General features: G+C 49.1%; 1 protein-coding gene across 10 annotated transcripts in view; it reads left to right on the top strand.

The window, feature by feature from the left end:
* Positions 1-14238, top strand: part of Pou2f2 (POU class 2 homeobox 2) — a 34487-nt gene extending 20249 nt beyond the window's left edge. For 3 of the 10 annotated variants that reach the window (XM_076837759.2, XM_076837757.2, XM_076837756.2), the window contains 10 exons: positions 5695-5800; positions 5940-6031; positions 8400-8561; positions 8710-8851; positions 8944-9092; positions 9169-9345; positions 10778-10844; positions 12037-12238; positions 12368-12441; positions 12750-14238. In XM_076837759.2, coding sequence (XP_076693874.1) covers positions 5695-5800; positions 5940-6031; positions 8400-8561; positions 8710-8851; positions 8944-9092; positions 9169-9345; positions 10778-10844; positions 12037-12238; positions 12368-12441; positions 12750-13084 — 1506 coding nt within the window. In that variant the 3' untranslated portion in view covers positions 13085-14238. The remainder of the gene's footprint in view (positions 1-5694; positions 5801-5939; positions 6032-8399; positions 8562-8709; positions 8852-8943; positions 9093-9168; positions 9346-10777; positions 10845-12036; positions 12239-12367; positions 12442-12749) is intronic. The other 7 variants (XM_076837755.1, XM_076837762.1, XM_076837753.1 and 4 more) reach the window with 3 other exon arrangements.
* The last annotated feature ends 2693 nt before the right edge of the window (positions 14239-16931 follow it).

Genomic DNA, 16931 nt, shown 5'->3' with positions numbered 1-16931 from the left:
GACAAGCTTGTGCACATGGAGCTGATGCCCGCTTTAGTTGGGGAGATACATAGGAAGCAGATAACTGCAATGTTGGCGAGAATATGATGTAGTGTCAGAAGAAAAGGAAGACCCTTTATCAGAGCCGGTGGCCAGGGAAAGCCTCTCAGAGAGGGGCATTTGATATATCCTTGAATGAAGAAGGGCCAGATGTGCAGATCTCGAGGAATAGCAAAGACCCAGAGGTGAGGACTCCTTGGGTTCAGTGATAGGAAAGAGGTCGCTGTCCTTAGTTAGGTCAGGGTTTGAGAAGCCATGAGGTGAGAAAGGAGGGGTCAACGGGGGCCTGGGGCAGGTAGGGCTGCAGCAGGGAGTAGGTTCTGTTATAAATGTGATGAACATAAAGGAAGGTTTGTGGTTCTATTTATATTTTAGAACAGGGACCAGGAGTCCACAGACCATCCCAGGAAGGATCAGTGGATGGCATTCAGAGAGTCCATGAACTTGGATGGGAAAAAAATATATATGCCTCAATTTTTACCATTTGCTAACCAAAAAAACATAGTGTTTCCTTCTATTGTGAGTGCAGACAAGAGGCCACAGTAGTATTAGCAGTACTTGAACTGTTACCAATAGGATGTACAGAGATTTTCTTATCCCCCTCTAGAGATATTGCATATCTCTCAGTATATTGTTTTCTCCAGGTGCAGGGACACACACCTGTAATCTTACATACTTGGGAGGCAATGACAGGAGGATCACAAGTTAAAGGCTGGCCTTGGCAACTTAGCAAGATCATGTCTCAAAATAAAAAATAAAAAGGGCTGGGATGAAGCTCAGTGGTAGAGCACCCTGGGTGCAATTCCCAGTATACACATACACAAAAAAAGTGTATTTATGTATTGTGTGTGTGTGTATATATATATATATATATATTTTTTTTTCACATCATTGCTTTGAAATTATAGAAGTTATCAGACCTATTGCTGGATCCTCTTATTTGATGTGCTTGTAAAGAAACCTACAGATTACTTATTACAATTTAAAATATACTTAACTGCATTTCAATATGATTGATTTAATTGAAATCCCATGTTTTATTTTGTGTGTTTTTAATTCTGAGAATGGAGTGATAGCTTGTTTCAGATATCAAAGAATTCATGGCATAAGCCAGGCATTGTGGCACATCCTGTAATCTCAATGACTCAGGAGGCTGAAGCAAGAGGATCACAAGTTCAAGGCCAGTCTTAGCCATTTATTGAGACCTTCAGTAAGTTAACGAAACCCTGTCTCAAAAAATAAAAAGGAGCCAGATGCAGTGGCACACATCTGTAATCCCAGTGGCTCAGGAGGCTGAGGCAGGAAGATGGAAAGTTCAAAGCCAGCCTCAGCAAATCGAGGTGCTAAGCAACTCAGTGAGACCCTGTCTCTAAATAAAATACAAAATAGGGCTGGAAATGTGGCTCAGTGGTTGAGTGCCCCTGAGTTTAATCCCCAGTATCTCAAATAAAGTAAAATAAAAAGGGCTGGGGATGTAGCTTAATGGTAAAGCACTCAAAACACTCGATGGTTCAATCCCCAGTACTGTTAAAAAAAAAATGAGGACATATGAATGTGCAGAATTACATTTTGTTAGATCCCTCTCTGGCTGCTTTGGAAGAAAGGATGGTCAGGGGCAAATGGTATGGTGGCTTCATCCAGGATGGTGACAGTGGGGAGAAAAAGAAGTAGAGGGAGCTGGTAGAAAGTGAGCTGGATTGACTGGATAGCAGAGAGAAAGGGAAAGTAGGAACCACAGATGACCCCTGAGTCTTGGTCTGGTTAACTGGATGGGTGTGGATAATTTTTTAAATCTATGTTTCTCACCATGAGATCCTCTACAACCCAGGATTCACTTTCCCCAACCTCTCTCCTGCTGATTCAGGATGCAAATCACAGACACCTCTTTTAGGTTTCTGGCAGGAAAGGGGAGTTTTCATTGAGAATCATGCTAGGGAGAGGTACAAGTTACCAAGTATTTTAATCAACATACTAAGAGTCATAGCAAATCAGAAAAAAAATCAAATAAGACTTTCTAGTTTTTTTCCATTGGATTCAATCCAGTGGGCATATAATGGGGGTTTCTGAGACTCTTTTAAGGGTTATGGATACAAGAAGTTAAATAAGACATGCCTCTTCCTGCTAGAGTTTCAGACTAGCAGAGGAAGAAAGTACATCAACAAACTTGTCTTGTGAGAGGGCAGCACAGAGCAGGGTGGGTCTCCTTTTCTGAGGCCTGAAGAGTATACAGTTTGGAGGGCTTTGAAATAAAAAGAAGATAATATTATGAAATATTAGGTCAAGGGCTTTGGGAGGGTCTATTGTAAATGGAGGGCTGTAAAGCTTAATGTTTTGCTTTGAAGTTGATCTACATCTGAAGGGAGATGGCCATGGGCATGTTATTGGGCTGCAGTAGTTAGGAGAAGGAAGTCAGAGTGGACTTGGTCTCTCAGGATATAGTGGAAGACTTCAAAACCCTTACACTGGACACTGAGGGGACTGGCAGCTAGAGGGAAGAAGCATCAGCATACCTCCTCCTCTGCTGGAAATGGAGAAAGCAGAGGCTTCTCTTTTCAGGGAGATAGGAAACAGCCTTGAATTGTTGTAAGATGAATGATTGGAGAAGCATAGATGTTGGTCGCCACTATTTGGATGGGCGGGGGCAGGACACCTGAATATTTAATTGGACAAGGTAAATGTTTCAAATCTAAGAAATGCAGAAGGATTTACAGCATGACCTGTTTCTGGTATAGTTTTCCAAATGTTATCTATGCATACCCAAATCAATACCTATATTTACACTTTTTACACAAATAATTGCACATCATATCCATTGTTTTGCCTCTTGAGATTTCCACTTGACAGGACACTCTGGAGACTTCTATATCAAGACACAAAGAGTCTTCTTTTGATGACTGCATAGTGTCCACTGTGAAGCTCCACCCTAATTCACCCACCCATCCTCTATTGCTTCATGACCAACTGATTCCTACTCTTGCTAGAACACTGCATGCTGTTGGGAATATCCTTCTATGGAGGTCATTTTTCACAAGCGTGAATGTGTCTTTAAGACAAAGTCCTAGCAGTGGAACGGCAGTGTCAGAGGATATGTAATTTGCAATTTTTATAGACATTGCCAAGTTCCCCCCCACCAGTCACGGGAAGAGCGTTTTCCCACATTTCCACTGTGGTGTCTTGTGCACTGTTTTCATCTTTGCTGATCTGAGAGATAAAAAGAGCACCTCAGTGTAGTTCTGTTTGTTTACTTGTGATGTGAATTCACTGTACTTCCTTTGGTAGGCGCTCTCTAGAGTACTGGATCATTAGTATTTTTCTTATGGATTTGTAATTGCTCTTTATTAAGGAAATCAACCTTTTCTGTCGAGTTGCTTATATTTTTCTCAAATGTTCATTTCCTGGGACATTAAATTGGTCTTTAGCATTGAAAGGAATTGAGGGGCATATGCCAACACCCCAAATTTCCCAGAAGAGAAAAATATCATAAATAATGTTATAGCTTTTCGCTACATATACATAAAATTTGGAAAGTAAATGATGAAGTATGAGTTTTTGTCTGTAACATAAATGTGGAACACCTACTGGGTGCTAGGTGCTATTCTAGTGCTAAGGATACAGTGTTGTGATGGAAAGAGTCAAGATCATGCTCTCATGCAACTGACCTCCTAGTGAGGGCGGCACACTATGAATAAGGAAACAGAAAGAGCCACCCCTGAAGTCTGATGAGGCTTGTGAAGGAGGTGAAAAGGGGATTGAGAAAGGAGGTTGGGTTGTGGGCTTGTTTATATTACATAGTCAAAGTGGGCATCTCTGAGGAGAGTTTGTATAAGAACTAGAACATGCCCATAGAGGAAACAGCATGTGCAATGGTCCTGAGACAGGAAAAAAAATCGCTCAGAAGAGGACTGAGTGGCTGGAGAGGACAGAAGGAGGGGTTGAGGTCAGGGAGAACTGCACAGGCCTATATAAAGGCCTTATACCCAGGTGAAGAGTTTTGATTGCAGTGTGTATGGGGGTGTTGCTTTTCCTTTTGGAAATGTCCAAGCATAGAAATAGAGAGGCTGATGCAATGAACCTCATATGCCCACCGCCCAGCTTAACAGACACCAACGTTTTGTCAGTCCTACTGGCAAGTAGGATTTCATCCATACATCTCACTTTTTTGGAGGTGGGGTGGGCTGGATTTTATTCCTCGGCTTCTTCCCCTGCCTCACACCCTTAAAAGAAAAACTTCACTGAGGTATAACACATACAGAAAAGTGTACATAGACATACAGCTCAATGAATACCTACAAAGTGGGCGTGCCCATGAACTGGCATCCAGAGCTTCCCAAGCTCCTGACAGGAAATGAAACGAGGAGAATCAACAGGTGTTCTTTTCTGCAACTAGCTTCTTTCACTTACGAGGCTCGGGAAGTTGGTGCTATTGTGTGTGATGTCAGGTAGACTCTGGACGCTCATCTTCATTGCTGTAGCATCCATTGAATTATTTACCCACCCTGCTGTGAGGCACTGGGGCTGTCTTCAGGTTCTGGCTATTTCCAATGGCCTACATGGACATTCTAGCCCGTCTTGTGGAGAACATTCATACACATTTATGGTCTTCATACCCAGGGGAGGAAATGCTGGATCATAAGGCAGGTTAGGTTCAGTTTCAGTAGATACTGGATTAATTTACTAGGGCTGCTCTAACAACCACAAATTGTGTGACTTAGACAAGAGAAACTACTTTCTCCCAGTTTGGGGGGCTAGAAGTCTAAAACCAAAGTGTTGGCATGTTGATCCCTTTGAGGGCTGTGAAGAAAACATCTGTTCTGGAAGTCTGTCCTTGGCTTGTAGAAGGTCATCTTTCCCCTGTGTTTCTTCACATCATCTTTCCTCTGTTTCCAAATTTGCCCTTTTATCAGGACATCAATCATAATGGACTAGAGTCCACTCTAATGACTTTGTTTTAACTTGATCATCTGCAAAGACCCTGTTTCCAATAAGTTTATGCTCTGAGGTTCTGGAGATTAAGATTCCAGTATATCTTTTTATCAATTCATAACAGTGCAAAAGAGTTGCCCAAAGTGGTTTTGCCAATTTACAAAGCCTCTATTTGCTGAAGTATTTTAAAACTAATTTGGGGTATCTTATCATTTGTCTTAGGAGTGTTTTATAAAAGAAGAAAGACTTAATTTGATTTACATTTTTAAAGAATATTTATTTTTTAGTTGTAGTTGGATACAATGCCTTCGTTTTATTTATCTATTTTTTATGTGGTGCTGAGGATCGAACCCAGGGCCTCATATGTGCTCAGCGAGTGCTCTACCACTGAGCCACAGCCCCAGCCCATTTGGTTTACATTTTTAAACAAACCTATTTGTTCTGCAGGAATGTATGGCAAGGCAAATATTTCATTAGGAAGGAAAATAAATAAATAAAGAGCGAGCTCTCCTAAGACTGCTCATATGGGACTCTCTGGTACCCCTTGGCAAAAGAAGCCTCTGGGTGCCCTCAGCTCAGGGTGCTGTTCAGAGACTGATGGACTCCCTTGCTGCCCAGTGCCAGATTGCACTGTTCCTGTTTTAGTCCCTTGGGGACTCAGGTGATACAGAGAGGGAGGAATCTGGCCAGGACTTAGGCTGATGGTCTTTCTGTCCATCACCTTTCTGCCAGGACATACAGCAGCTCCTCCAGCTCCAGCAGCTGGTGCTTGTGCCAGGCCACCACCTCCAGCCACCTGCTCAGTTCCTGCTGCCGCAGACCCAGCAGAGTCAGCCAGGTAAGTCTCCCCTCCTGTCCCTGCTCCCTCACAAAACAAACAAACAAACAAACAAAAATCCACTTCCCTGATGCCTCAACAGTATTCCCTTACCTCCCCCATCCCCCCCTCACCTTGTGTATCCCCCGTTTCTCTCCAGGCCTGCTACCGACGCCAAATCTATTCCAGCTACCTCAGCAAACCCAGGGAGCTCTTCTGACCTCCCAACCCCGGGCCGGGCTTCCCACACAGGTGAGAGGATCCTCTGAGTGTGCCCAGGCCAGGCTAGTAGCAGGGCCCTCGGCTGGGTGAACAGAGGTGGTATGTGGGGGGGAGTCTTTTTTCTTTGCCCACCCCAAGCCACAGGAACCAAGACAGAAGCTGGGGAATCTGCCGCAGATTTTCTGTGTGACCCCAAAGCATGCTTCCTGTCTGGAACAGTGCCTTCCTCTAGAGAACGAAGGGAGTCAAACTAGACTAGTGCTTCTTAACCTTTTCAGGCACACAGACTCCTTTGAGAATGTGAAGAAAGATTTAGATCGGATGATCCCCATGCCCTCAAAATATGCATCTTAACAAATACAAACTTTCAGGAGGTTGCAAGGCTTTCTGTTAGAAATGCCTTGGTTTCTTCCAGCATGAAACTGGAGGGTTCTTGTGAGCAAGGCATCTGTTAGGCGCAAACTCATGTTCATTTCCCAGACTTAGAGTTTGTCCTGGGAGAGGGGCCCACAGATGTTTTATTTGACCACCATCAGCTTAATTCCCAGAAAGCACCAGTTTCCAGCTTCTCTTCACAAATCAGAATATCTTGCAAAACTGATGTACATTCATGTGATTACCTGGAGGCAGTGAGTGAGTCGCCCTCCCCCCCCCCCCTTAGAAAGGGTATCAGCTCTCCAGGGCACCTCAGGGTCCTCTTGCCTGGACCCCTTTCCTTCAGTTTGCTGCCTGGGTTCTAGAGTTTAATGAGACTCTTTCACACCTTTTACTTAGTTCAGTTTTTTTCCTTTTTTTTTTTTTTTCTTGTACAACCCTTTCAGAAAATATACAGAGGTTGGGGGTGTAGCTCAGTTAAAGAGTGTATGCTTAGCCTGCTCAAACCTCTGGGTTCAATTCCCAGTGCCCCCAAACACACACACACACACACACACACACACACACACACACACGTATGAGCTAGTTCAGAAAGACTGAAAAGTTTAAAGACCAATACAGGTCTTGGCTACAGCGCTGAAATTCAAATGCTCTGAAAGTCAAGGTGTTCTTCAACATTGGCACCAGAACTATTTTGGCTGCAAAAGCTGCCCTGCCTGATACGGGGCAGTGTATGACTTCCTATGTCTCTTGGTATAATATTCCTGCTGCTGCAGAATTGCTAATGTGTCTGATTACAAGGTAATGCCTTTAGCCTGATTGGGAGATGTCACCTTATCTATAATACATGCCCTAGATATAGACTTCCCAAACTCTGAAAAACTTAGGATTTCCAAACCACAGCTGGTCTCAGGATTTGGGATCATCAGAGATGACAGACATCCCTATTCCTACCACCTGCTTTAGACTTTTTATTTTTAGAACAATGAAGCATTCCAGATAGAACTCTTGCTTCTTTGCCCATCTCTTTCATTGTACTCCCTGTCTTTGTTTTTATATTTTATTTGCAATCTACAATTTTTTGTGGGGGGGTACCATGGACTGGACTCAGGGACACTCAAACACTGAGCCACATCCCCAGACCTATTTTGGGTTTTATTTAGAGACAGGGTCTCACTAAGTTGCTTAGCACCTTAGTTTTTCTGAGACTGGCTTTGAACTCTCAATCCTCCTGCCTCAGCCTCACACGCTGCAGGAATTACAGGTGTGCACCACTGCACCCAGCCTATCTACAATTTTTTTATGACTTAAAATTTTTAGAGCAGTTTTAGACTCACAGCAAAACCAAACAGGGAAGGTAGATCCCATATACCTGCTGTCCTTCACATGCAAGCCTTCCCCTTTATCAACATCCTCAACCAAAGTGGTGCATGTGTTACAGTCAGTGAACCTACATGGACACATTGTTATTACCAAAGTCCATAGCTTGAACATCAGGGTTCACTCTTGGTGTTGTACATTCTGTGGGTCTGGAAACCCACTTATTTTTAACCTGATTCTTCCAAAACCCCAGTGAGCAGCAATGATGGTTTTCCTCCTTGTAGAGGGAGAAAGGGGGGCCCAGGGAAGTTATGAGCCTTAGCCTGAGCTGTCCAGCAATTCAGTGGCACAGCCAGAGCCAGTCTTTGATTCCTTGGTGGAGAGGAGGAGGGAAGTACCACTCCCCTCCTCCTCATTCCAGGGAACAAGCACTTGGCAAAAGAAGCTGGCTGCTCCTTCTGGGTGATTACAGATTCTAAGGGGCAGTGCAGAGAGTTCCAGGCAATGACAGGACCCATGAGGGGCAGCAGAGTCGAACCTTTAACGGGATTGACAGTGAATGTTGAGGTGCTTCCTGGGGCAGGTCGTGGGGAGCCTGCAGGAAGAGTCTGGACTGCAGGGAGGGACCAGGGACGTGCAGACACTGCTGAGCACCATCCTCGCCCTCCGTCCTGCTTCCCACCCCACCTGCCCGCCCCACCAGGCCGTGACCCGCCCCACGCTGCCCGACCCGCACCTCTCACACCCGCAGCCCCCCAAATGCTTGGAGCCACCATCCCACCCCGAGGAACCCAGTGATCTGGAGGAGCTGGAGCAGTTCGCCCGCACCTTCAAGCAACGACGCATCAAGCTGGGCTTCACACAGGTCTGGGGACACCCTGCAGGGTGGGAGGCGTGCAGCGTGGGGGTGTGGTCAGTTGATGGGGGTGCGGGGAGTAGACCACTAATTGACAGGCACCCTAGTACCGGAAGACCTCTCCCTGACCTCAGCCCGTATTCACTCCATGGCTCAGGGTGATGTGGGCCTGGCCATGGGCAAGCTCTACGGCAATGACTTCAGCCAGACGACCATTTCCCGCTTTGAGGCCCTCAACCTGAGCTTTAAGAACATGTGCAAACTCAAGCCTCTCCTGGAGAAGTGGCTCAATGACGCAGGTGAGATTGGGCTGGAGTTCTAGGGTTGGGGACCTGATGCGGGCTGTGGCAGTGGGAGGGTCCTCTCAAGCCCATGTCTCCTCCTGGCACAGAGACTATGTCTGTCGACTCAAGCCTGCCCAGCCCTAACCAGCTGAGCAGCCCCAGCATGGGTTTTGACGGGCTGCCCGGCCGGAGACGCAAGAAGAGGACCAGCATCGAGACAAATGTCCGCTTCGCCTTAGAGAAGAGTTTTCTAGCGGTGAGGCCCCATCCTCCTTGGCGGCCCAGAGGGTGGCAGGAGGGAAGGCCAGTGCTAGCGAGCCCTCTGCCCACAGAACCAGAAGCCTACCTCAGAGGAGATCCTGCTGATCGCCGAGCAGCTGCACATGGAGAAGGAAGTAATCCGCGTCTGGTTCTGCAACCGACGCCAGAAGGAGAAACGCATCAACCCCTGCAGCGCGGCGCCCATGCTGCCCAGCCCAGGGAAACCAGCCAGCTACAGCCCCCATCTGGTACCGTGAGGGCCCTGTGGGGGGCAGGGGAGCCACAAGCCCGGTAGGCACCTATGTGAAACAAACCTACCTGGTTGTCCACAGGGCCTAGAACAGAGGCCCCTGGGGACAGTCACATAGAAAGTACAGTCATACCGGGAACACAGGGTTTCCAAGTGCAGATATATACTGACACAGAGTTCTCACAGGGACATAGCAACATGGGGATGGATATATATGACCAGGGAATGGACCAGGCTCACATCCATACAGAGACAGGGAGAGGTGTTTTTTTTTGTTGTTGTTGTTTTTGTTTTTGTTTTTACCTGGTGGGGACATCATTTTACCCATGGGGGAACCCTCAGGACCACAGCTTGTGCACAGGCCCACTCAGTATCATACACAACTGGGACATCCTTTTCCCATTCCTTTATTTCCATTTGTGGAAAGGGCTCCAGAGGAGTGCTACTCCAGAGAGGAGCCCCCTGCCCCAGGGGTGTGGAAGGAAGAGGGATCCTTTGAGCTGAATCATAAAGGATAAGCCAAAGCCGGCCATGTGAGGAGAAGGGCTTCGCAGGTGAAGGGAGTGGTGTGTACACAGGCCTAGATGCTGGAGTGCCAGGCTTATTTGCAGGAACTCCTGGGCAGTTTTGAGTGGAGCTGCAATGTCGAGTGGGGATGGCTGGAGGCAGGAGCCCCAAGTTCATGATGAGGAACTTGAATTTGATCTTGAGTAGTGAGGAGCTAAGAAGGAGTATTAAGATGGGGAGGGACAGGGTCAAATTCAGCAAGGCTTCTGGGGCTGATAGAAAGGTGAGATTGGAGGTAGGGATGATCCCAGGAAATCAAGTAATATGACATCCCAACACTGACACAAAGATTTTATCTTTGAGGGCAGGTGTGGCTGGGTGCAGTAGCACATGCTGGTAATCTAAGCAACTCGGGAGGCTGAGGCAGAAGGATCACAAGTTCAAAGCCAGCCTCAGTAACTTAGAGAGATCCTCCCTCAAAATAAAAAGTTAAAAGGGCTGAGAAGGTAAAAGGGTAAAGTAACCCTGGATTCAGTCCCCAGTACCATAAAAAATTTTTTAAAAAGGCAAGTATATTAATTCTGGGAGAACCAATGTCAGCAGGAGCACAAAGAACAGTTGCTCCTCAGTTCAGTCACATGTCATTGGAGGACTTGAGCCGGACTAGAGAGTGCCAGGTGGGAGGCAGGGAGACCTCTCAGTTGAGAATTATTCCTTCCTGCTTGTGACTCAGACTCACCTAGGGTAAATGTGAGGAAAGATATAATGGAAAGCAAGTGACATAATACAAATGTAGCATTGTATACAAAGTCCCTTCTCCCCCCATCCCTTGGGGAGGACAGTGGGGGTCATATGCACAGGGAGCATCATGGGGGTTTCTGAGAGACAATGGCCTAAACATACCTCTTTTTCTCTCTCCCCAGGTCACACCCCAAGGGGGCGCAGGGACTTTACCATTGTCCCAAGCTTCCAGCAGTCTGAGCACAACAGGTCAGGGAGGGCAGAAGGCCGGGAGGGGAGTGGGAGGATGCTGCACAGGCTGTAGCCTGAGGTTCTCCAGTGGCTGTGTGGCCATGGGCCTCAGGCTGAGTCTGGAGGTTGGGGTTCAAGGGGAGTAGGAAGGACAGAGGATAGAAGGCAGACCCTCCTCCTCCTCCACCAGAGCATCAGGGCTCTAATCTGCTCCAGGATTTCCTGTGAGAAAAGCATGAGGTGGCTAAAAAGTGACACACATAGCTTTTGTCCCTGGCCTCTGTCATTTATAAGCTATGTGAAGTCAAGAAGTTACTTTACCTCTCTGAGCCTCAATTTTTGTAATGTATATTATAAAAGGCAGCCACTCGGCTAAGATATGCGTATAAATATACACAGACCAGAGTGCAGGAACTGGAGTGGCTCAGTGGTAGAGTGCTTGCCTAGCATGACAGAAGCCCTCAGTTCAATCCTTAGAACTGTAGTAGTAGTAGTAGTAGTAGTAGTAGTAGTAGTAGTAGTAGTAATAATAATAATAATAATAATATAAACAAACACTATATTGCCCCCCTTAGTTTCCTCAGTTTAAGAAATAATAAGTAAAGGTTTATAAATAGTTAGTGGGAGCCTGGCCCCATTCTAAGCTCCTTATAAAGCTTATAGACTGATTTGTCACACCCATTTTATGAGTTAGGTTCTATTATATTCCCATTTTCCAGAAGAAGGAACTGAACGTTGGAGAGGTGAAGGCGCTCATCTCAGGGCACAGCTGTGACATGACAGAGCCAGGCAACTTAATCCCAGACAGAGCATACAGGCCCTCAGTCCCTCCCTGCCATGCATGCCCATACTTATGCCCTCTTTATGGCCTCTAGAAGGAGTCCCTAAATGGGGTTTTGTCTCCTGGGTGCCCCATTTCTTGTCAGTGTCAAAGTGGTTCAGGTGTGGTTTGCAGAGCCAGCATCTGTCTGGCACAGGTTCAGGAGGAGGCTGCTGCTCTTACTAAGGTTATTGGGAACCACTTTCCCATTGCAGAGGCACAAGGAGATGACTCTGGGCTCAGGGAAGAGGGAACAGGGATGTATAGTCTGTTCTGCTGAGGAGATGCTGAGTGAGCTGGAGGAAATGACAAGCTGGGGTTGATCCCAGCTTCCTTGATGGGGGACTTAGTGGAAGCTGAAGACCCCATCTCTCTATCTCTCTCTGGCAGTTACTACCTTATCCTCAGCTGTGGGGACGCTCCACCCCAGTCGGACAGCTGGAGGGGGTGGAGGCGGGGGCGGGCCCGCGCCCCCCCTCAATTCCATCCCTTCTGTCACTCCCCCACCCCCGGCCACCACCAACAGCACAAACCCCAGTCCTCAAGGCAGCCACTCGGCTATTGGCTTGTCAGGCCTGAACCCCAGCACGGGGTAAGTGTGCAGGTGCAGGCGGGGAGGCTGTGGGGAGAAGCTGGGTCGCTGCTGCTTTCAGGGTGGGGAGCTGCACCCCAGTTCCCGCAGCTCCCTGCCCCTGCTAACGCCTCTGCTTTGCTCTTGCAGAAGCACAATGGTGGGGTTGAGCTCCGGGCTAAGTCCAGCCCTCATGAGCAACAACCCTTTGGCCACTATCCAAGGTGCGTGCTGCCTCATGTCACTCCCATTGTCACCAATCCCATCCTCTAGTCCTGTCCCTCAGGGCCTTGAGCCCCCTCCCCCTGCATTTTGCTCCAGCCATGCCATCCTGCCCCTGCTCACTGCATCGCTCGCCTCTTCATCCCCATCTTGCCTTTGGGGAAGGTGTGAGGGTTGCTGATGGGGGCAGTGGGACAAATGGGGAGACAGACAGGTTGCACTGATGGGGTCACTGGGGTAGGACACTGGGAGGCGAAGGTCTCCCCTGGCTTGGTGTGCCTCCAGCCCAGCCTCTCTCTCTCCCCACCAGCCCTGGCCTCTGGTGGAACCCTGCCCCTTACCAGCCTTGATGGCAGCGGGAACCTGGTGCTGGGGGCGGCTGGCGCGGCCCCAGGGAGCCCTGGCCTGGTAACTTCGCCACTCTTCTTGAACCACGCCGGGCTGCCCCTGCTCAGCGCCCCGCCAGGCGTGGGCCTGGTCTCAGCAGCGGCTGCAGCAGTGGCAGCCTCCATCTCCAGCAAGTCTCCTGGCCTCTCCTCCTCATCCTCTTCATCCTCGTCCTCCTCCTCCTCCACTTGTAGTGAGGCGGCAGCACAGACCCCTGGAGGCCCAGGGGGGCCCGAGGCAGGGTCCAAGCCTGAGTGAGGGCCCATCATGCTTCCCCTCCCACTCCTCTGACCCTCCACCTTGGTCCCCCGCCTGGAAAGAGGGCGAGGAGGCCAGTGGTGGGGGTACAGCGGGTCCTTGGAGCAGGAGTGACAAGGGAGGAAAGACCAAAAACCCAATCAACCAAAAAAAGAAGAAACTAACCAACAAAAAAGAAAACCAAAAATAATCACAACAGAAACCAGCTGCCCCAAAGGAACCAGAGGTGAAAAACAAATAAAAAAACCAAAAACAAACAAAAACCCCACAAAATCAAACCAAAAACCAGTCTCGAGCCAGACCTCAGAGTGCTCACCCTCACTGCTACGACACCAAATAAGAACCCCAGCCAGGAGCAGAGCAGCCTCCTGCAGGTCGGACCTCATGCTGCCGAGCCCTGGCTGTGGGGCAACCTCCAACCTTGCCCCCCGAGTGGGGGCTAAAGAAGGAAAAAGAGAATGTGCCAGCCTGCTGGTGCCAGCCTGCTGACCCCTGCCCCAACCCTGGGCCAGCGGAGACAGGGCACAGCCTGGGGCAGAGGGCCCTGACCCAGAACCACCCATCAAATGTTCTTTTCCAGAAGGTGAAAGAAAGGGCCTGAACAACCTTACACCAAATATTCAGTAGCTTCATCCAAAGGATGTACAGACTTTTTAGCGTTGTGCTCAACAGAATGTGTCCCTACCATATGTCCCCCTCTCCCCTAGCCCCCAGCTCTCCCCACCTGGGCAGGGGGTCTTTCTTTAGCCCTCTTCCCTTCCCCAGCCAGGGGTGAGTTTGGGGGAAGGCCCAGGGATGATGTTTCACCCTGTACCTCCCCCTTTTCCCTTTGAAGGGTGGGCTAGGCCATTTTGCCAAGTTCCAGCTCTCATAAGCCCCTCCTCAACCCTGTCACCCTCTTGTGCTCTGGAATCTACCCCTCTCCAGCCTGTGGGAAGGTGGATGTTTCAGGCAATAGGTGATGAGGTGAGGGCATTCAAGTTGTCTTTTTTTCCATCCTGTCAGTTTCCCTGAAAAAAAATATTCATATTCCAGTGCCTATCCGTGGGATCCTTCACGTTCTGACATTAACCAGAAACCAAAAAGATAACTCACCTCACTCCGCCCACCCTGTGTCCCTCTGACACTGGCAGATGCCTACCCTCCCCTGTCCCGACGCACACACGCACGCACCCCAGTGGTGGGTTCCTCCAGATGGCATCCCCATCAGGGTCCATGTGGCGGGGACAGTGCCATGACCTATGGTCCCCATCCAAGAGGGCGTTGTGGTGGCCACCACTCCCATGAGACCTCCACAAGTCTTGGCTGGACCCTGGGTTTGCCCAGCCCTAGACGCATCTTGATGATGGACAGAGGAGAGACGCTACTGGGAGCCACCTTGCCCTCCTGCTGTTATGGAGGCCAACAAAGTTTTGAACCAAAAAAACAAACAAACAAACAAACAAAAACCAAACAAACAATAAATTAAAACTAGAAAAAAAGAATTTATAGATATATATATATATAAATAAATATATAAGGGAAAGAAGACAAGGACTCTTCAAGAATAAGAAGGAAGCTCGAGGTGGAGCCAAGCCCCTGCACCAGTGGTCCAGGCCCTTGGTCCCCAAGGCGGATGGAAGGACGGATGCTTCTTTCTCTTCACAAATACCTCATGGACGTCGTCTTCGGGAAAGCCGGAGGGGGACGGCTGGGGCAGGGCCTGTCCCTCAGCCAGGGTGGATGGAAGTGGGTGGGCAGGGCTGAGAGAGGGTGTCAGGGACAGGGGTAAAGAGCCCCAAACTCCTCGCCCCCCCCAATCAACTGAAAAAGCTTTAAAAAAAAAAGACAGGAAAAAAAAAGAAGAAAGCAAAAAGAATGGACGAAGGAAAACCAACAGTTTTCCGGTGGTTTGATTCCTCCTTTGATTTCTTTTTCTGTTCTCTCCTGTCTCCTTCCTCTTTCTTGCCCTCCCTCCCTCCCTGCCCTCTCCTCTTTCTTTTCCTTTCCCTTTGCTCTTTTCTCACTTCTCTCAATCTCATTCTTTCTGTGTCTCTCCTCAAACCAAAGTGTTGCTGTGAAGGACTGGAGCCATTGAAATCAGAGTGGTCCCCGCCCCTGGCTGGGCAGGAGCAGAGGGAGGGGAGCCTGGAGATGGCCGGGTGGCCTCCATGCTTTCTGCTGGACACTCCAAAGAGAGGCAGACGGAGCCCCAGCCTCAGCGTTCTCTTTTCTTCTGGTCTCCCTTCTCCCAACCGGGAAACAAAACTGTTGGGCTGGGCCACAGAGGCAGCAGAGACAGCCATCACAAGGGCCTCGGTGCCTTGTCTGGGCAGTGGTGGAGCGGCACCTCTCCCACCCCTGGCACTAATGGGGCCTGGCACCTCGTCAGCCCATCCTTGCTAGAATGTAAGCATCTCCGATGAATCAGCTCCCTGCCCTCACCCTACCTCTGAGTTTGTCCATTTGATGTCCTGAAAAGGGCCTGGTGAAAGGACCTAAGCCCCAGCCCAGGGGTGGAGAGGGGCCAAGGGCTCCTGAACGGATAGGAAGGTTGTTTGAGCAGAGCAGAATGAAAGGAATGATGACCAAAAACCCCCTCCGAGAAGACAGGCAGCATGGAAGGCATGGTGGAGATGACTCAAACGAAAGCTATGATTCTAGACCAAAAAAAGGAAAAAAAGAAAAAGAAAAAAAAAAAAAAAAAAGGAAAGAAAATCCAGGACTCACCACCACCCACTTCATCCTGCTTCCTCCCCATCAAGTCCCCTACCTGGGACCTCTCCCCATCCCAGCGTGTGGGGAGTGGGGCAATGAGAGAGGAGGAAGCAGGGCAGGGAGGGGCAGATGCCCTGACTTGGTGGAGGGACCCCCATGCAGCTGGGGGTAGAGGGGACCCTCCCCATCCAACCCCCACAACTTGGAAAAGAAAAACAAGAAAAAAGAAAATTCCTGGGGGGTGGGGAATAACCAAATTCCAAGCTTTAACTACAGCTGTGAAACCAAATATTGGGAAGGGGCGGGAGGGAGGGAGGGAGGGGCAGGTGAGCCCCAGGTCTCCCCCCTGGGCCCCCCCTCCTCCGAGGACTCGAGATAAGGCACCAAATACCTCATAGAACTTTAATGTTTAAAAAAAAAAAAAAAAGAAACCAAATATCGTTGGCTGGGGGCCAGCCAGGGCAAGGGGCTGGAGCTGGAAGGAGCTAGGGCTGGGAAGGTGATGGGGGAATTCCTGCCCCCCCACCCCCACCTGCCCCTTCCACTCTGGCCCCCACCCCACCCCGCCTCGACTCCGGGAAACAAAACTATCTCATCGTTTTTATTTTGTGGTCTGTACAGAGCCTGTGTCCGTGTGTCTGTGTGTGAGCGAGAGAGTTGGAGAGCTGGGGAGCTTTATGTGGGGATAGGGGAGGGAGACCCCAGGCCAGGCTCTAAGCTATCTTAGAGGTCAGATAGAGGGCCAGGGGCCTGGGCTAGAGAGGAAAGGTGAGTGAACTGGGGCAAGGGGAGCCCTCTGAATTTCCTTCTTCCCATCCCTGACCTCCTACTTAAGGGAGGGACAGAGACTGGGTCTACTTAATGATGGGCTTTTTAATTGTGCCAAAAAAAAAAAAAAAAAAGATGCCAGTAACTAAACCACCTCTCTCTGTTCTCTCCTGGAGGGCAGAGTGGAGACTAGAAGTGGGAGGAAGGGGCTGGGTGTGTATGGGGGGTGAGTAGTAGGGATGGGGGCCCCAGGTCCCTGTAGAAGTTGGGGCTAAGATCAGGAGGGGGATGGTGTGAGTTTTCCACACATCTCCTCCCTGGGGAAGGCCAAGAGAATGGTCTCCAAGCCTGGCACCCTGGGAAGATTCAGAAGGAACTAGTG

The sequence above is a fragment of the Callospermophilus lateralis genome, chromosome 18 (assembly GCF_048772815.1).
Source record: "Callospermophilus lateralis isolate mCalLat2 chromosome 18, mCalLat2.hap1, whole genome shotgun sequence".
In the NCBI taxonomy this organism is placed as follows: domain Eukaryota; kingdom Metazoa; phylum Chordata; class Mammalia; order Rodentia; family Sciuridae; genus Callospermophilus; species Callospermophilus lateralis.
This window is presented reverse-complemented; position numbering and strand designations above follow the sequence as displayed.